The following is a 19,188-nucleotide window of genomic DNA, read 5'->3' as shown; positions in this document are numbered from 1 at the left end:
GCTGCGTGCGACATGCTGATGGTCAAGATGATGTGCAACGTCACTCTTATCATGCTGTTGCTGCGATTGCAGGCTCAGTTGCTTCCACTCCTTCGGTGGTCTCAGGGGCAGATGCCTCTGGCGCGGATGCCTCTGATGCGGCGGGCGCGTCAGGAATCTCGATGTCTTCCGGCACCTTGGTCACTTCTTTGCTCTCCGAAGTTTCAGCGGCTTCAGCAGTTGCGGTGGCTTCGGTGGCTTCAGGCGCGATAGGGACCTCGGGCGTTTCTGAAGGCTGAGTTACTTCGGGTGCTTGGGACACTACAGGTGCTTCAGGAGCTTCGACAGCAGGAGCAGGAGCAGGTTCCGTAGCGGTGGGCTCGGTTGGCTTAACCGCCTCGGCGGCCAGCAGGGCCTCAGCAGCAGCCTCGATGCCCGCGGCAACCTCATCCTTGATCTGTACTTCGGCAATGCGGGGTTTCTTGGCCGGGCGCTCTTCCAGAGCCTCTCTAGCATCTTGGGCTGCCTTAAGCTCAAGTTCGAGGTCATCCAGTCGTCGCTTCAAGCTGTTTTCTCTTCTGTGGCTGTCCTCGAGTTGCGCGCGCAATTGCGCTTCACTTTCTCTAGTGGCTTCCAGTTGAGAACGCAGCTGGGTCTGTTCTGCGCCTGCGACTTGTTGACCACTTCGCGCGACGGCCTCTTGCTGCTCCAGCTGGCTCAAGCGACCTCGGAAAAGCTCAATGATAACTTCGAGCTCACTGACTCGAGTCTTCAAGCTCGAGTTGTGAGCGATAAGCTGTTCATGGGTCTGTGGGGCCTCCATCTTGCGGTCGCCATTTAGGGGGGATGTAGCTCGACCTTCCCCTGTAGCGACGTAGCCAGTCTGGTATGGGTCTTCGACCATGAAGGAAGAGAGGCTATGCGAATACATCGAGGGGGTTCCGGTGCGCGAGATCGGAGAGTCGGATCCATCATGCCCATTGGCTGACTTTTGCGATGTTCGTCGGGCGGCCTGAGCAGCATGCGCCGCGGCGGCAGCAGTTTGTCCGGTAATGTCAACACCGTTGGGATCAGTGGAGACGAAGTTCTGGGCTTGCTGTTGTTGCTGCTGCTGCTGTTGCTGTTGTAGCTGTTGTTGTTGCTGTTGCCAGAAGGGGTCAGTAAGGGGTATTGTGTCGTGTGCGAACAAACACACCTTTTTTTATTCGCCAAGTCCGGGCGCATCGTCTTGACGCGATTGCGGCTCTTGATAACGTCCGTCTTTAGAGAGATTGGCCTAGGGCGTCCGTGGAGCTTGAGGAACAGACCGCAGGCATTGCACAAGACGGAGCCAAATTCGTCGCGGCGCCATAACGGCGTGGTCGAAGTGCTGCAGTTTTGGCAGGTTGGCTGCGTTGATCCGTTAGTTGCCATCATGACGCCGGTTGTTGAAGATGAAGTCCAAGGCGAAGCGGGAGGGAGGGCGATGATTATTATCTCGACCACGATAAGAGGATGGAGTAAAATTCTTTGGCTGCAACGTAACTGGCTTGATAAGCCCACAGGAGAGCCCCACTCGACCCCATGATAGGCTTAGTGCCATCAAGGATATGCCGATTCACGTGACCATATCAATCGGCCGCGATAAGACGGTGAACAGCAGTGGGCCACCCCAGGACCACCACAGGGCACCACGGAGCATGGGCACTCGGCGCTCGCTCCCTTGTGTAATAAGTTTGTGGTCCAGGTGACATGGAAACCGTGGGTCGGTGGTCGTGAAGGAGGCCCAGGAGTGTGATCTCGGGAACGGACTGATAAGATGATGACATAAGAAATCAATCTAGACTCACCAGGTTACTCCCGGAACCCCCACTCGTCGCGGCATGCGATGTGGCGGTGGGCGGCGCGACTGCTGGAGATGCAACAGCTGGCGATGCGGCTGGTGGTGCTGCAGCTGGCGATGCAGCAGTGTGTGGTGCGCTAGGGGACATCCCGAGTGATGGATATGGCTCACACAATGTTCTGTGGGTGAGTGTTAGTAAGTGCTATGTCAGACGGATAGTAAACGGCCAAGGGTTCGAGTTGCTTGAAGTTGAGCTTGGGCTTTGTGTGACAATCGCGACATGATCACATCCAGAGACATAATGCCGTACCTTAGTTTCTCCGAAGCTGCGCAGATTGCTGCAATGTCTGCGAGGCCTGGTGGTGCACCGTTGGGGTCGTGATCTTGTTGAGTTGTTGTCGTCTGTGGCAGCTCATCCTCCATTGACGACGAGGTCGTCATGCCCGTGGGTTCCATGGTTCGGATATGTACCTGGCGCCCCCACTGCAGAGCAGCTTGCTGCGAGATACGTAGTCTGGATAAGTGCGTTATCGATCAAGATGTAGCCGCGCGCTGATAAGATTGATCAACTGCGGCCGCGCGGGCGTCAGGGACGGAGCTTGAGAGACAGCGAGTGGACGCGAATAAGCCGGGGAATAGGCTACGGCTACGTCTTGCAAAACAGAGAGCCAAAGTGATGGTCGGCGCCAACAGGGGGTGTGCAGTGTCGACGAAGCGAGGCGAAGCGATGTCGCGTTGAATGAACGATTCGATGCGATGAGATGAGAAAGCTGAAGAAGAAAGCAAGCGTGATCTGGAAAATCAACATTCCCCGGGCCCCTAAGCTGAGAGACGGCGGCGCGCGCGCACTGATCAGCGGCCGAGTCTCAGTGAATGAATGTTAGTATTAAAGGGCCGACACGCCGAGCGAGCAATAGAGTTGCAGACTTTTGTTTTTGGCTGCAGCAAGAGCCTTGGAAGGTTTAGGGACTTGCTGATTGGACAGCTGGCCGTTACACAAGCAATTATTACTGTCCCCTCCGCAATGTGGCCTGTCAGCTTGACTGACTGACTGACTGACTGACTGACTGACCGACTACCTACAACCTGGGTACTGCAACTGTCCGTCCAGCGAGTCGGGAGTATTCGTATTCCTATGTAATGCCGGATCTGGCAAACCGTCTTGTCTTGGTGTTCGTGTAAGAGCTACCACCATAGATCACGCGCTACGAGATCTCATCGTCCTGTCTTCAGGGACGCGCCGAGAAACAAAAACTCACCGATCGACGAGGATTCTTGATCGCCATCTCCCGTCAGCCTGTGGGGTTTATTTATTAGTCCCTGGTTCCTCGTCGAGGCCTTCCAGACAGGCGGACAATTTCCCAGGGGGGGCCGCCAGCTGGCCGAGCCCAAATCTCTTTCTGCCCCCGTGATGGGGATCCGCAGCGAGTGATTTCGTTGATCTGGCCTCCCTCCGTTGGCCGGCCCCTTTTTGGTAATTTTCAGAATGACCTGATGCTATGCGCTTCTTGTGGTGACGCTCGGTAATTAGTAGAAGCCATCAAACTGGTTGTTGGCGTGTAAGCGGCCTCGGGGGAGTGGAAGATGAGTGCATCCAGAATGCATGATCTGGTCATTGCTGCGACTAATTTCACCTTCCCACGGCCATAGAAGCTCGGGTCTATTGTGACGTAACGTCGAAGTTCAAATAAGAAACAAGCATCAAACAGCCGAGCCCCGACGATGCCTGCCTGTACCACTTTCCCAGCGCCCCTATTCGCCTTTTCTTGACCGGATCTGCTGGGGCGACTCGGCGTCTCTAGGGTAAGGTGACGAGAACCATGTAATTGGGCATGGCTGAGATTAGTACCTCGCCGTTGCTGAGTCCACGAGGCCTCCCGCAAATTCCGGAAGGCACGGAGTGACTACTGCTAATCCAAGTCCACCAGGCCGAGAGCAAAGTGTGGCGCATAATCTTCCCGCGTCTGCCTGGGCTGAAGGTAGGGAAAACAATGCCGGAAACGTATGTCTCGTCGTCAACCTCCCCAGCACCTTCAGATCCGAGTAAGAAAAAACGCGTCTCGAATACGCGTTTTCTCACCTCACACACGTCATTATGGCTGAGGGCCCCACGTCTTCAGCCACACTCCGCTCGGCCCTCACTCCATGATTGACCCCTCCAAGGTTGCATCAAGTCAAGCCACAGAGAAACCTAAGGCTGTAGGTACCATGCCCCCAGCGGTGTGAGAGTAAGTGACATCCATCCATCCCCATCGATTCAAGACTCTTAATTGGGACGTCCCCCAGCATTTCTCGACCCATCATCACATCCTTTCTCCGCCGAACCCGTCGAGTATCTTGTCCTCTGCTCCCCTATTGCTCCAAATATCCAGTGCCGTGCGAGAATACCTTCATCATGTTCAACTGGGCCAAGCAGCAGTAAGAAACGCCTCACCCATCCAACCCCACCTTGGCTTGGACCCTGGCCCAGCTCAGCTGCCCTCGTCTTGACCTCAAAAAGCAGCAAAAAAAAACTGATGATTGAACCCTCGCTCTAGGCTGGCCAATGTCGCCGGTACCCAGGAGCCCATCTATGGCCCCGAGGCCATCAAGTCGGTCGCCGTCGAGACCGAGAAGACGCCCTTCACCGAGGCTAAGCGTGAAGACCTGAAGTGGCAGGCCATGGACTCGACGTCGGTCGAGACTCAGACCGTCTACATCTTTGGCGAGAACGGCTACATCGCTCTTCTCCAGGTCATCTACAGTAATGTTGCGTATGTGCGCCGTGCCCGCTCACACTGGACATATAGGCTAACATGGAAACCAAAGCGGCATCCGCACAACCTGCCAGTTCAACTGCAAAGTCTTTTACCCCGACCGCTCCAAGCCCATCCTCTGGTGCTCGACACCCCTCACCAACCATGACTTTAGCGAGGACATGGCGAGCTTCTACGCCGACGACCTCGCTGTCGAGCTGTCCGAGGATGGCACCTTTTACACCATCAAGAGCATGAACGACGAGCGGGCCATCGTCAACCTCAAGCTCACCCGCACCTCTCCCGGCTTCCAGGCCGGCGCCACCGGAAAGACTCTGTATGGCACTGACCTCGAGAACCCATGGGGCTCCATGCGACACGTCTTCTGGCCGCGGTGCGTGGCCGAGGGCACCATCACCACCGACGAGGGCCCCATTGATTTCAAGGGCCGCGGCTTCTACGTCTACGCCCTCCAGGGCATGAAGCCTCACCACGCCGCCAGCCGGTGGAACTTTGTCAACTTCCAGGGCCCCACCTACTCGGCTGTCATGATGGAGTTCACCAGCACGCCCTCTTACGGCTCCACGCTCGTCAACGTCGGCGGCATCGCCAAGGACGGCGAGATTCTCATTGGAGGCTCCAAGAACACGGCCACTCACACCCAGGTTAAGAACGACTCGGAGAATGACTGGCCGGAGCCGAGCCATGCCAAGTACACCTGGTCGGGCACGGACAAGGACGGCAAGGCCGTCGAGGCTTCCTCCGAGGGACCTTTGGAAGAGCGCGTTGACCGCGTCGATGTCATGGCCGAGGTGCCTGGCTTCGTCAAGACGATTGTTGCAGCGGCTGCTGGAACCAAGCCCTACATCTATCAGGTTTGTTAATTAATTTCCGCATCAGCCGATAATGTCCCATGCCCCTTGCTGACTCGGCCGTATAGTACCACCCGAAGCTTCCCTTGAAGCTCAAGATCGGCGACCAGGAGATCGTCGAGGAGGGCACCATCTTCACCGAAGCAACCTTTATCTCGTAATAGACAAGACGGTCGTTTTATTTCACCTCTTTTTGAATCCGTCTTGGATCCCTGTTCTTACACAGATACAACTTTGCATCCATCACGTTGGGTAATAATACAATAATCAAAGGGTCGGCGTTGGAGACGGCTTGGTCACTCGCTTAGATACAGTCACTGATGGATGATGCCCTTGAGGTTCTTTTTAATAACCTACCTAGCTCGCTCGCGAACTCAGACTTCCATTTAGACGGCGGGGAGTCTCGCCGCGTCGTGTAATTGAACCTTTGTTCGCTCGGATCGCGTCCCGCAATCGCTCCATTGTCAGCTCCATGACAATGTCTCTTGTGACGAAGGGAAGGGCAGGGCAGAACAAGAGATATTAGCCCATAGAGGAGACAATGTGGAGAGGGAGAAGCCAATAGTATAGGCGATTATTAGGTACCTAAGGTAGGCCCGCCGTACTCAAGGGAGGGAGAACCCGATGGCTCCATGCGAACCATTGGGGCCTCTATTCATTTACCCACTGACCATGGAGCAAATGTCTCGCCGCGGCGACTCTCCTCTCTGAACTTTACGCTGTCTCGTCACAATCTTGGCCATCCCCCACTCCATCCTTTGCTCCCTCTCTGTTTCTTCACTCCTTTTTTGCTTTTTTGGGTTTATTGACGTGCATACATTCAAAACACACAGATGATCTGAGTCGTCGGGAACCCCTGGCGTACCTGACTAGAAGCACCGAAGAGCTGATGATGGATCATGAGGGTGGGATCGATGACGATGTGTGTGTGTGTGTCGCGGCTGAGAGGGGTTCGCGACTTATACGCGATTGTCAACATTCCTCGGATCCAGACCACAATGTTTTACCTGATGGATGGGTGTCTCCAGCCCCTAGAGGGCTTTTTTTCTCGTCACTTTTATTACATGGCTTGTGATCCGATTCTTGGGGTCCAGAGGAATTGAATAAAGAGGACTGCCTGCTCCTGGTTCTGGATTCATCCCCCTCTCTCTCACTCTCCCTCAAACAAACAACTCCTCGAGAAGAATAATTCCATTCATCGATTCCACTTACATTCTCCCTCGTGAGCTTCATCCTCCTCCTTCGTTCCAGCAGAAGAGAAGAAAGAATACTAGTCATGGCTGCCTTTGCCTACCGCGATGCGTCGTCGTACGCACCCGTCATTCCCTCCCCCTCAACCCTGCGAACCATGGACCCGAGAACAACTACGGCCCCGGACGCATTGTGCGCCGGAGACGCAACCGGGCCACCCGGAGGAACCACCCGGCATCACACACTCTTACTCAACGACTGCTCCGGGTCAAGGCCGCTGAGGCGTGGAGAGGACATGTGCTGAGTGCCCAAGTTGCCCAGTACGAGAGTGCAGCGGCTGCTGCTTTAGCAAAGGGGTCCAAGGGAAAGGTGAGTTTCGATATAATGAACAATAGTGCGGTACACATACTGAGACGTTGTCGCTTTAGAACTGTTATCCCCCGCTCCGCATGAGCTTCTCCCTCTCAGACGCCCACCGCATCGCCAGTGGTCTTCGACTACCAGACCTGTCATGCCTCAAGACAAGGCGAATGTTGCTGGCCATGGGTCTCATGGGTGTGCTCCCGGCCCTCAAGGTCCGCGACATGCTGCGGCAGGCGGGGCCTTTATGACTGAGATTGGGAGACGACGAGGACCGTGACCGTGATATTGATGGATTAGGGATTTGCGATTGTTGCTCCGCCTGCTTCTTCTTCTGCTTTGGTGTTGGGGGAGTTTTCTATAGGATATACCCGCGTACTACGCCTGTTTTTGTTTTCAAGCCGCCATCTATACAACCCATTTGCTTCTCCAAAAACCATGAACCCCCCCCCCCAAAAGGCCGTGCCAATTACTCTTTATCATACATCGTCCAAGGCGTACATGTCTTTTGACTCATTCATCTTTCTTCTTGTTCTTCTCCTCCACCGGAGTGGTGGAGCCTGGTTTCTCGGAGGCTGTGCCGGCTGCCTCCTCCTTGTTGGGGCCCTTGTCGGACGGGTCTTTGAGTGACTGCTCAACCTGCCATATGGCCCTTTCGAGCTCAACCTCGAGTGCGGGCATGTCGAGAGTTTTTGAAAAGGTCTGAACCTCCTTCTGCGTTAGGAGAGTGCGCTCCTTGTTATCTGGCTCCTCAGCGGGCGGTGCGTGAAGCGCATAAAGATCATCAAGCGTCCTTGATGGCACCGAGTAGACCAATTCGTTCTCAATAAGCCATTGTATGTGCTTTCCACCCGCAATGGCTCTGTAATGTGACCAGGCTCTGTAAACGAGGTAGAAGAAGGGGAGGTTGGGGATTCTAGAAATGTCAGCTCTCATGTTACAAGAAAGACATGGGCATTGACACTTACACAGGCACCAATGCGAATGGAATCGTGATTGGCATGCCGATACAGCACCATATGAGGCGCTTGCGATGCAACGCCTGCCGCTCCGTAGCCAGAGTCTTGAGGATACCCAATGCATTGTTGGGCGGTATCACCGACCATGGGAAGACGACCTCGACCCTCTTGCGGTCCTCGAGCTCTTCGGCGCGGCGGCGGGACGTCAGGGGCGGGACCGATTTGAGACCCCATTCCTCGTAGGGGATGCGCCGAAAGGCATGGTTACCGTAGTCGACCACCTTGCGCTTCCAGCCAGACTCCATCTTCTCCCACTCAGCCCACTTCTTGGCGGCAAAGTCGGCGGCCCTGTCGACATAGCCGTGGTCGTGCTTGTTGATGTGGCCGCGCTTGGCGTATAGGAGCGTCCTCCGCGTTGAGAGCGGGAGGAGGAACAGCCTCATGGCTCGGTGAGGGTGGGTGCTGCCTGGGCGCACACCGTATGCGACGACGAGGTTGGAATATTGGGAATGTGGCTAAGCGTTCGGCGGATGCGTCGGGTGGTATTTCTCGCGGTGGGCTTCAGAGGGAGAGGAAGAGGTTCCAGCTGGGAGGCGCAGCAAAGTCGTCAGAGATTTATCGCAGCATGACGATCATAGACGGGATATTCTAGCTGGCGGGGTGGCGGGCGCGCGCGGTGGGAGGAGTGAGTAGTCGGCGGGGACGCGCAAGACGACAACGACGGAAGAAGCGACAATGGGCACGACAGACAAACAAGTACCTATTTAAATAGTGAGGCAAAAGACCCAACAAGAAAAGGACCCTTGATCGGAAAAATCTAGAGTCGTGGCGAAGCTGACGACGATGCAGAACTAGAACCGGTCGGTGGACGAGTCGGTTCTTTTTTTTGTGCTGCATTGGATGGAGTTTAGCTCGCTTTGAAGCTCTGACCTTGGAGGCCCCCGGAGTGACGCACATGGTCGTCATGGTTGGGGAAGGTTCGATGCTCTTTACAGCACGTGCAAGAAGAGAGAGAGTGAGAGATGCGGTCAAAAGTACCTCCCCTCAAGGCACAGGTTGTAGACTATCATTACCCTTCCATGGATCCATCGACGTCAATGACGCTATACAAAAAATTCATCCAATCTCGGCTCTTTCATCTTCTCTTCTAAAAAGCTTGGTCTTCACTGGCCAAGAGATTTGCTCTGCAACCTTGTGCACCTCGATCTCGGCACTCGATTCACTTCTGCCCCACCACACACACAAGAACCTCTTCCCACCTTTGGCTCAAACCCACCAAACATAGTGTCCAAAATCCCTCAGCCGTATAACAATCCCCTCGGGCGAATGGTTTAGTGGTATAATACTCCCTTAGCATATTCTGTCCGAATCATCTGGGAGTGGTCCAGGGTTCGATTCCCTGTTCGTCCAACTCAGGCGGTTTGATTCCGCTGTTATGCCTTCTTTTTGACGGTTTGACATTTTTGCTTCTAGTTTGATGAAACATATTGATTCATTTTTGCCTGGACCAGTTGCAACTGTCAAGTTAATTAGTTGACTTACTCACTTTATCACTGGTTCTCACTCATGACCGACACTCGTTCGAGTACGGCATACCTTCTGGGCTCACCACCACCAAGCTGTTGAGTTGGCTCAATACCACACTCTCCCAGCTTTGAACAACACCCAACATGGGTCTGCAATGTCTAGACTCAAACGACACCCATCTCGATCGAGTTTCAACGTCTCTTGAAGCCGTCACAGACTTGATATGCAGGGAGACTTTCTCCCCAAAAGTCCCACAGACTAAACGCACTTGCTTCTTAGCCTGACACCTTTTCTCCGGAATGTCTTCAAAATGGAGCCCGTCTTTGAATCCGAGAATACGGCTCTGTGCCTGAGACATCTCATCGTCGGCGTCTTCCTCCATCCAAGACCTACATGGGCCTGCCTGTTTGTGCATGCAGACCTGGAATCTCTCGCCGTCCGCACATTTCTGGAGTTATCGTCTTTTATTCAACCCGCGATGCGCCAAAGAACCGCTCATTACGCCGCCAATGGATGCCTTCTATCCTTGATACACTGTTGCTCCCTTCTGCCAAAATCCTCATCTTAAAAAACCTCAATATTGGCGCCCTTCAGCTCCGCCCGCTCTCATGCACGGGACTCTTCGCCCGTGATGTCGCACCCTTGCCCACAATCTTCTCCGCCCAGTTCCACCCGGCTGATAGTGGGCTTGAGCTCCGCCTCTGCGCCTCCTTGCCCTTGTCCTGCTGAACCGGCGACAGAGGCGGCAGGTCACGCGGGTCTCCTCCAAAGTCCAGATCGCTATCACACTCGCTGTCGACCCAGTCCCGCTCACTCCATGTGGCCGAGTCCTCTCGATCCGATCGCGATGGTCGTTGGGCCGCTGAAGCGTCGCTGCCTCGCGAGTGTGGTGCCTTGGGCAAGTCTGGCACCGCGTCGAGGGCCTCCCGGCTCTCACTCTCAGTTCGGGTGATGCCCGCAAGGTTATCTCGGCTGTTCTTGACCTCACCTCCGTGCTCATCCGGGGGCTGGTTCATGTCTCGTGCTCTTTCACGACTGCTCTCGTCTTCATCGCGGAGGCGTGACGCAGCAGTGTCGCTAAAGTGTGCGTCAACCATGTGCTTGACGACAGGCCAGCCGTATGCATTGGCAAACATGCGTCGCACAAAGACATTGTTGTGCGCGTCGGGCTCCACCTTGACAAGGACCTTTCTCCAAGACAGATCTCTGTGGTAAGCCCTGGCAATCTTTTCCTCCACTCGCATGGCCGAGGTATCAATGATTTCCAGCGGTTCCTTGTCGGGGTTTGTGTTTGCCGTGTCGTCATAGTCCTTGGCTGACTGCATCGTATCCTCGTGGTTCATCGAGGTATAAGGGGATGAGCTGGTGCTGCTTATTGAGCCCGCCCGTGACGAGTTTGAGCGCTGACCAGTCTTTCTCCTAACCAACGTCGCTGGGCGTTTCTTTAGTGGTGGTCCCGGGATGTCAGAGGGGTGATAGACACGGTCATGAAAGATGGTGCGCGGCCGCTTGGAAGGGTCGATGAGATACTCGACATCTGGCATCTTGGGGTTGAGGAGATCCCCAGCAGACTCAAAGATGGTCGTCCTTGGCGGAGCCGTCATGCCTTCCTCGCTCTCGTGCCCAGATGTCACTCTCGATGGCTTGTTTGAAGTCGGGGTTGAATCGCCAGCAGATGTATCTCCGAGCTCATCAAAGTTGATTGTTTGACTCCGTCGGAAGATCTTTTTCTGTTTCTGAGATACGGTGGGAGTCTTGGGCGGTTCATTGCTCTTGAAGAAGTTGAAGAATCCTGCCAAAGGTCCGCTACTGTTCGAATCGGCCGAGTCGGACGGGACATCGTCAAAAGGGGCAGGTACGGACCGCAGGCTCGCTCTGTCGTCCTCCATCATGGCCGTGCTGGGCGGTTGTGGAACCTCGTGCATGTTCTCATGAGTTTCACGGGGCGTTGTTGAACCCGAGTCAGCTTGACGATCTCCCAACGCCAATTGCCTCTGGCGAGAGACTGCCAGGTTGGAACCTGTCAACTCAGCCCATCCGAATCCAACAACCGTCTCGACCAAGCCAGCATCTCGTCGAGCTTTTTCAACTCGTCCGAGTCCTTGCCAGTCCAAGAACAAAAGGCAACTCGTGCGAAGGGGCACGATGCCATCGTTGACCACATTCGAGTAGACAGTCCGATTGCGGAACTTCTTCAGCGCCGTGTGAGCAGGACCAGTTGGTAGAATCCTCAACAGGGGCTTTGACTCGGGCTGCGACTCTCCGTAGACCTTCTTATGAGCTGTCTCTCCCAAGTTACCCACGATGGCACCCCATCCGCTCCGCGCGAGCGTCGGCGCCCGCCATGTCAGGCCAAGGTCCTTCCCCGTCCTGCCCACGAGGCCAAAGTCAAGAGCAAACTTGATGTATAGAGGATTTTCGTTGCTAAGTCCCAAAAAGGGTGTGGCCAGGGCAATAAAGTTGATGGGCTTGATGAGATCGAAGAATTGAGGTGAGTGCTTCTGTATGTATGCGATGGCGTAGGTTTGTACAAGCCCACCCAGGGAGTGTGAAATAAAGCTGATACTGGTGATTTTATAAGGCCTCTCTGCCTTGTGAAGGTGCGCTCCGTCCTTGTCGAGTTGGATTGTGCTGTGTTTGTGTGCTGGTTTCAAATCAGATTCTTCCTTGTCCCCCTTGAGGGTATGGACTATGGTGTCGGTCGCCCCCTTTCCTGACGGCAGGAAGGGCTGATCTGGGAATGTCATAGAGAGAACATATCTAGCAAGCCTCTTCCCGAGATACTTGATCCCGCGTTCAGTCTTGGTGGCGTTGCCCGAATAGCCACGCACAATCACCTCTTCGTCGTCGTCGGAATCGTCGCCGCCCTCCGTCTTGTCCATGTCTTTTGTATCGGCGCATTCTGATTCGGCGCCGGCTTCCCCATTTCGACCTCTGGTGGCTCGCTCCCGGGCCCGCCTTGCCTTGGCATCGATCTTGGCTTGCCTGACAGCTGCGTCAATGCTCTCCTTCATAAAGAGCATATCGGCGCCAAGGTTGCTGTGCAGGCCGTGTGTCAGAATCACCATGTGAATCTTCTTTTGCTTTGGTTTTTTCGTTGGAGGCGGTTCGCCTGTCTTGATCTCGCCCTCAACGGACTTGTCTTGACTTTGGTGTTTCTGCAAGTGTTCATGCTTATGATCTTCCCACTCTGGGAGTTTAGGAGTGTTCCACAGAGTCGCCGTATCCTCCACCTTGACCCGTATCGCGCGAGAGAAGATACCGCGCTGTTGCGCAGGGTGATGTCCGTCCTTGGAACCCACGCTCTGCTGGTGGTCGCTGATCCTCCCTGGCTGCGCCGCTTGTGTTTGCCCGCTAACAACGGGGCTTGAGCTGCTGAGGTTCAAGGACTTGTAGTCCCGCGCAAGCACCACCTCGAAGCCCACAGCAGCTGAAGTCGAGAAGAGGACCTGCGACGACACCTCAATAACCCAGCTGGCGCACTCATCGTCGTGAGCGGGGCCCTTGCCAAAACCCCCATGACTTCCAAGACCAGCGCTCTGTCGAATATTCTCAGGGACCATCAGCTCGCACTCCCACGAGCCACCGGCTTTGACCATGGGCTCAAATTCGGGGACTCCATAGAGCTCAGGGTGTTCGAACTTCTCGTTGGGGTTGAAGCCGGCGGGGTAGGCGGCGACGGAGAGGGTGTAGGGTCCGTGGACGAAGGCGGCGCGGAGGGCAATGGCCGAAGTGTTGCGCACGCGCAGATAGAGCTTCTCGGGGGACGGTAGGATTCGATCTTGGGATGGGGTGTATGTCACCGTGTAGCGGACGACCTCGCCCGTCTTGAGGCTGCCGACCTGGTGGAGGAGGAGCATCGTGACGGCGATGCGCGGCGCTGCACAGGCAGCAGGCGAATGTAGCCAGGTGCGAGGGTAGGACGGCAGGGGCGGTTCCTTGGTGCTTCGAATGGGAGTGACGCGTAGTTAGGTACCGTATGTAGGTGATGTCGATCGAGGGAGAAGGGGAGAGGAAGAGAGAGGCTACAAGGTGCCTTTTGACGTCAGCATGCCTGGCGTGGATAACATCTGCTTGGTACTGTAATTATTGGCGGTTGTAAAGGAGACGAGCTTGAGAGATGGCAACAAGAGGGGCGTCGATCATGACGGCAGACGGGGTCTTGCAACAGGCCGGCCGAAGGACCCGACGTCGGTGGGGGGCCAACAAGAGGAGAGCAACGAGAATGAGAGACGAGTCTTTTTGCGAGACCGACACCGAGTGGACGGGACGGGTAAAAGAGCGTTATGAGCAATGTACAATGACGGCAAGCTTCCCAGAAAACGGCCAAAAGCAGTCGCCCTCAATTTCGGGGGCCACGTCGAGGAAGCCAGCCACCCGACGGCCAATGGCATACATGAACCCCCGATCATGGCGGGGGCCCCAGTGACATCTCTCTCGATTTAGGGGCTTCCAGGCCATGAGCAGTCCTGGGCTGATCACGCGGGCCGCTGGAGCTCACTGAAGCCACAGCACGCGATACAAAGCCAGAACCCGCGGTACCGCGGGCATGGAGAGCCCGGGCGGGAGTCGCGGGCTGCTCCGATGCATCTTTGTTGTTGGGCTTATTCTCAACAAGCTTCAAGCTGAGGTCATCCCTGTCACGCGACTGGACCCTTCCAACGTCTGATGAGATGGATGCAATACCTCACTCTTGAAGCATCCATGACAGCATACAAAGCAATATAAATCAATACAAGCACCATCTAGAAGCACCTCTATTTTTTTTTCTTTCAAAAAGCAAATACGAAATGACACCGCATTAATCATGACAAGCTGAAAAAGACTAGAATCAAACGACCGCCCATTCCAAAGCCCCCCCTGCCATCGTCATGTCATCCATACCATGCCGTATCATCCATGCCAATGCCATGCCATCAGTAGCTACTGTACACAGTAGTTCTCAAGGTAGAATGCTAGTTCTGTTGGCCTCTGTCCAATGCCCTATCCCATATCCGAGTCCAGATGCAAAATCCCACTCAAACCCAGCCAAGACAGATGGAACAACCTAGTCTCTATAATGCAAGCAATCTTTTATCGTCCAACCCCGTCTCCCTTCCTTTCTTTCTTGTTCGCGCCTGTTAATAAAACACCATCCCTCATCAATCGTCATGCACTTCTCATTTAATGCTCACGCTGACGCGGCAGCTGTTGTCAGCTCCCCTTCGGGATCTCCGGGCTCGACAAACTTCCTCCACACATCTACCCGACCCATGCCCGTGCCGCGCCCGCTTAGTCCGGCCAGCTCGGAGGATTTGGGTGTTTCGCTGCGCCGCCCGCTTTTGCGGCTGCGGGAGCTGTGACTGTAGTACGAGTCGTTATCGTCGTAGTTTGGATCTCGCTCCACGATAACCCGGTCAGGCCCCATGCCTCCCCCGTACATGCTCTCACGGATCGGAGGCGGCATTCCGATCGGTGGTGGCATCAAGCCCGGCGGCATCATTCCAACCGGGGGCTCCATTGGGGGCATTGGGCCATATCGGGGTTCCGCGAATCGATCTGCCAGTCGTCTATCCATCGGTGGCCCTCTCATATGGTCACTGCCGGAGTAGTACTCTCCAGGAGGAGGGTTCCTGTCAAACCCTGGCCGGTTTGGGGAAGGCGGAGCACCAACTACTCTACGGCCGGTGCCGCGGTACTTGTCCATCAAGTGCCCTGGTGGTGGATTTCCAACACCAACCTCCTCTGGGATGTCTCCCATGGCGTCGTACTCATCTTCCTTGCTGTAGTATTGCGACCGACGGGCTAGCTCTTCCTCTTGTTGTTCTTGCTGCTTTCGCATAAGAGCTTCTTCATCATATATTCGCGATCGAGGCTTGGTAGATCCTCGTGCTCGTCGAGAGACTCGCCTCTCCTCTGGCGGTGCCGGGGCCTCCTCGCGGAAGACTTGGATGTCGCCTCGGCGTACAAGGGCAGGGCCATCCGTATCAACCTGATCAGAGTCTGGGTTGTCGGGGCTGAACCACGGACATTCGCATCTCTTGGGCTTTTGTCCGCATACAATACAGAAGTTGGCACCGCATCGGCTATCCTTGTGTTAGCAGACACATTTATGTCACCCAGGATTGTCTTACCATGCTGCGTGATTCTCGCCGTCTCTGACCTCGGCATGAGCACCACACTTATGGCATCTCCTCTGCCCTTCGCTTCTAGCGTAATCGAGGAACCTCGCCGTTTCATCGTCCCTAGGGCACTTGCTAGAGAAATGCCACCGGCCGTTGCAAGCAACACAGACCTTGGTGTTGCAATGGTCGCAACGGGCAGCCTTGCGCCCTGTGTCACGGTCGGTATAGATATTTGCCGGGCGAATCCATTCCCCGCATCGCCTGGAGGGGCAATAAAGTCGGTTTCCAATCGAGTATTCCACATACTTCTTGTTCCACATCTTCTTGAACTTGGGATCGAAAAGCGTGTCGACATATTCCAGGCCAATGGGCTCAGGGGGGCAGCAGCTCGGGGGCATCTGCTGAGGATCTGTCATGGACTGCTTGAACCGTCGCCTGAGGCAGTTGTGGCACATGCGATGGCCGCAGTCAAGCTTGGGACACCTCGATACAGGAACTTCGTCCAGACATCCTTTACAATCACGACTGGAGACACAATTTGTTAGAGCTTACAAAGAGGCGGAATGTAGAGGGCACTCACAGTTTAGCAGGCCGGTCTGGAGATGTATTTCGGGATGAGTCTCCAAACATGCTGCCCACCAAGCTTGGAGGGCGTCGTGAAGACGACCTAGATTCCCTGATGACCTGAATAGGACCAGTCCGGCGAGGGCGGCTTTCGCGAACTAGCTCTCGTGATTCATAAACCTTTGTTGTCCTGGCATCTTGATTAGTACGAGCCCTGCAGTTTTGGCTGTATTCACGACTCACCTCCTGGAAGACACAGGCGGTCGAGTAGTCCCAATTACACTTGTGTACCTCGCTGGGAAGCTGTGCCTGGGCATATCGCTGACCTCACGTCTCAGAGAAGGTCTTCGGTCGGGGGAGCCTCTTTCGGAGGAGGCTTGACGACCATAGGTTACTTCTATCTCGTCAGAGGTGGATGATGAGGGTACTCTCTGCCGCCTTCGTCGTCTTTTCTCATCCGAGGAAGTAACATATTCTTCACGACTCACTTGTCGGTGGTGTCGATGGTGTCGGTGTTTCGGACGTGGTCTGTGATCTTCCTCCTCTTCATCATCGTCATCTTCATCGTCGTCATCATCATCCACCTCTTCAACCACCACTTCTATTTGATTGCTATCATCATCATCATCTTCTTCTTCCTCGTCGTCATCGTCTTCCTCCTCGCTATCGCTCTCTTCTTCACTCTCCGATGGAGGTGTCGACTCCGGGGTCGGCTCTCTGGGTTTTCGGAGCGGCTGGCGGGGTCGGGCCCGTTCGGAGTAGCGGCCCCGGGGCTTCATGGGCGGCCATCGTTCGTCGGAGTCATCGTCATCGTCTTCTGCTTCATAGACGGAAAACTGAGGGCGTCGCTTATAAGCATCTGTTGAAGCCCGTGTCAAGTGCGGTGGCGGCATCATGGTTGGCGGGTACGCATCCAAGCTCCTGGAGCTCTTCGCATAGCCCCTGGGCGTCCGTCTGCTGGGCCTTTGTATCTCCTCGATACGTGTCCGATGGGGCATCGGGTAGTCCACGACGTCAGCAGGCCCATACCAATCGCGAGACTCGGGGCGGAGGGGCCTGCGACGCACGAGGCGGGTATGGCCATCGCCAACGTCTCGATCGTATCCTAGCCTCATTTTGAGGCGCCTCTGAGGACTTGGAAGGCCCAGAAAAGACGTCTGCGTTGGGCCTCGAAGCGGCCGAGGCTAGACTAGCTCCTCTGTCGGAGCACACTGGCAGGCGAGGGTAGTCGCGATGACGGAGTCGGACCACTCAACGGAGACCACGCTGCGCGAGCAATTGCACCCCCCAAAAGCTGATTGGAGTCGGGGGGCTGATCATGCATGGCAACCGCAGCGTCACGTCGGGTGAGGGCCAAGTGCGAGCCTTGGAAAGTTGGGCCGCGAGACGGGACGAGAAGCGGTTTTCGAGGGGGGTCGTCCAAGGGCGGGAATGCCAATCTTCTTGAGGACGATGAGACAAGAGGAAAGACGAGCAGGAATTGTCGGGGGAAAGGGAGAGGAGAAGACGAATAGATCAAGTGGACAAGCGATTTCCCCCCTGCCCAGGTTCTGCTGCGTCTGCTGGCCGCTGGGAAACGCGGCAGACCAAGTTTGGGCGCGGTTTATACCCAGCACAGGGTCACCCCATCAGCCATCGGGCAGCCAAAGGCGAATCAATGAGCCCCTCCCCCGCGTGGGTTGGTGAGGAATGTCGACGTCGTGGGCGGCGTCAGTGACTTGAGGACCAGGAATCCATGGACCCTGCGTATGCTCTGCAGCACCGTACGAGCCGGATCATACGAGTCGTGGGAGCGTCAAGCCCTTTATGACGAGAATCCTGTCCAACGAGCCCGCGTGGTTGGGTGGCTGGCGTCTAGAGAGCTGGCGCTGCTGTGGGTGCATCTGTTTTGTCGGTGTGATGTCACGTGGCTGGCCGACTGCACAGCACGCACGGTACGTATCCATTCTTGTGCCGCCTCCAAATCATGGAGATGGATCAAAATCCTGCCCTGCCCACAGAATGAGGTCGAATTCAAGGCCTCATGTCTGACATGTATCGTCATCCATCTCTGTCGTGCACATTATGCAGAACATAGCTCGGGCATGGATGACAGACAAGTGCCGACACCACCTCTGATATCTGGCAGCAATAAGCAACCATTAGCACAGTCAAAACACGTCCCAATTGATGGATGCCTTATGGGGTCCGTGTCTGCCTTATTATGAAACAATCCCCTGGGATCTTCATACTACGTAGTAGGGAACGGGAGCCCGCCGGACGTGGGGATCAGGCATCGGCCGTCCCCATGAGGCCGGGAAATCCTGGGTGGGGCCACCCTCCTCGGCCCGGTCCGGCCAGCGCCCGGCACCCCGGATTGTTGACGGGTACAAAGTATGTCACCGACACTGCTGATCCCGGGCGGCGCCGCTTCATTGTCTGCAGGAACTCGGTCTCATCCCGACCCTCCCCGCACTCGCCCGCCTGTACCCGAGATCACGTTTCCTGAGCCTATCTACAGAGGAAGACTAATCAGTCACCCCTGGGCTTACTCGAGTCTCCGGCATCTGGGGCCCCAGACTGATTCCTATCAGCTCTCATTTGTTGATTATACGACTGGAAATGACCATGCTCCCCTTAATGGTAGCCGAGATTCCACTCCCATTCGAAACGTTGTTTCATCTCTAACCAACTCATTGGAAGACTGGATAGACGTACATCTGCCAGAGTGGACGCTCGTTGCCACAAATATAGGCCTTTCCAGGGCCTTTGATTGTATATGCTGATGCTAATCGTAGGCGGGAAACAATCAAATGGGTATTGATGCAATCATCCAAGACGTCATCATCAACTTGCAAACAGACATGAAATCCACCCGAGATACCTTTACTCCATCATCCAACCTCCCACACACACCGAGGTTTGGCACCTGCCCTGCTTTCCTGCTAATTTGCCCACCCATAACCAAGACCCCTGGAAATAATGCAACTAAGAACTTCCATTTGAAGACAAATATCGTCGTGGTGTTGACAGTCTCGGGTGTCCGGTCCGGAAAGCCGTATTAGGGAACCCTTCTAGCCAACCAACGATTCCCAT

General features: G+C 55.3%; 5 protein-coding genes across 5 annotated transcripts; 1 reads left to right on the top strand and 4 right to left on the bottom strand.

Moving 5' to 3' along the window:
* Window positions 1-49: 49 nt before the first annotated feature.
* MRS44_006442 (uncharacterized protein) lies at window positions 50-2,257 on the bottom strand (the record flags this gene model as incomplete). Its single annotated transcript, XM_065621771.1, has 4 exons — window positions 50-1,120; window positions 1,171-1,368; window positions 1,809-1,980; window positions 2,112-2,257. The coding sequence occupies 4 exons, from the start codon at window positions 2,255-2,257 to the stop codon at window positions 50-52; spliced, it is 1,587 nt and encodes a 528-aa protein (XP_065477843.1).
* Window positions 2,258-4,196: 1,939 nt separating this feature from the next.
* On the top strand, window positions 4,197-7,210 carry MRS44_006441 (uncharacterized protein; the record flags this gene model as incomplete). Its single annotated transcript, XM_046273347.2, has 6 exons — window positions 4,197-4,219; window positions 4,339-4,554; window positions 4,610-5,411; window positions 5,477-5,565; window positions 6,593-6,968; window positions 7,028-7,210. The coding sequence occupies 6 exons, from the start codon at window positions 4,197-4,199 to the stop codon at window positions 7,208-7,210; spliced, it is 1,689 nt and encodes a 562-aa protein (XP_046139965.2).
* Window positions 7,211-7,472: 262 nt separating this feature from the next.
* On the bottom strand, window positions 7,473-8,361 carry MRS44_006440 (uncharacterized protein; the record flags this gene model as incomplete). The annotated part of the gene is made up of 2 exons (XM_046267597.2): window positions 7,473-7,875; window positions 7,928-8,361. The coding sequence occupies 2 exons, from the start codon at window positions 8,359-8,361 to the stop codon at window positions 7,473-7,475; spliced, it is 837 nt and encodes a 278-aa protein (XP_046139967.1).
* Window positions 8,362-10,035: 1,674 nt separating this feature from the next.
* Window positions 10,036-13,305, bottom strand: MRS44_006439 (uncharacterized protein; the record flags this gene model as incomplete). The annotated part of the gene is made up of 1 exon (XM_065621770.1): window positions 10,036-13,305. One exon carries the CDS (start codon window positions 13,303-13,305, stop codon window positions 10,036-10,038), a length of 3,270 nt encoding a protein of 1,089 aa, XP_065477842.1.
* Window positions 13,306-14,615: 1,310 nt separating this feature from the next.
* On the bottom strand, window positions 14,616-17,228 carry MRS44_006438 (uncharacterized protein; the record flags this gene model as incomplete). The annotated part of the gene is made up of 5 exons (XM_065621769.1): window positions 14,616-15,510; window positions 15,559-15,810; window positions 15,856-16,074; window positions 16,130-16,303; window positions 16,357-17,228. The coding sequence occupies 5 exons, from the start codon at window positions 17,226-17,228 to the stop codon at window positions 14,616-14,618; spliced, it is 2,412 nt and encodes an 803-aa protein (XP_065477841.1).
* Window positions 17,229-19,188: the final 1,960 nt, after the last annotated feature.

Source organism: Fusarium solani (genome assembly GCF_023522795.1).
Source record: "Fusarium solani strain SB1 chromosome Unknown bctg00000003_1, whole genome shotgun sequence".
Classification (NCBI taxonomy): domain Eukaryota; kingdom Fungi; phylum Ascomycota; class Sordariomycetes; order Hypocreales; family Nectriaceae; genus Fusarium; species Fusarium solani.
This window is presented reverse-complemented; position numbering and strand designations above follow the sequence as displayed.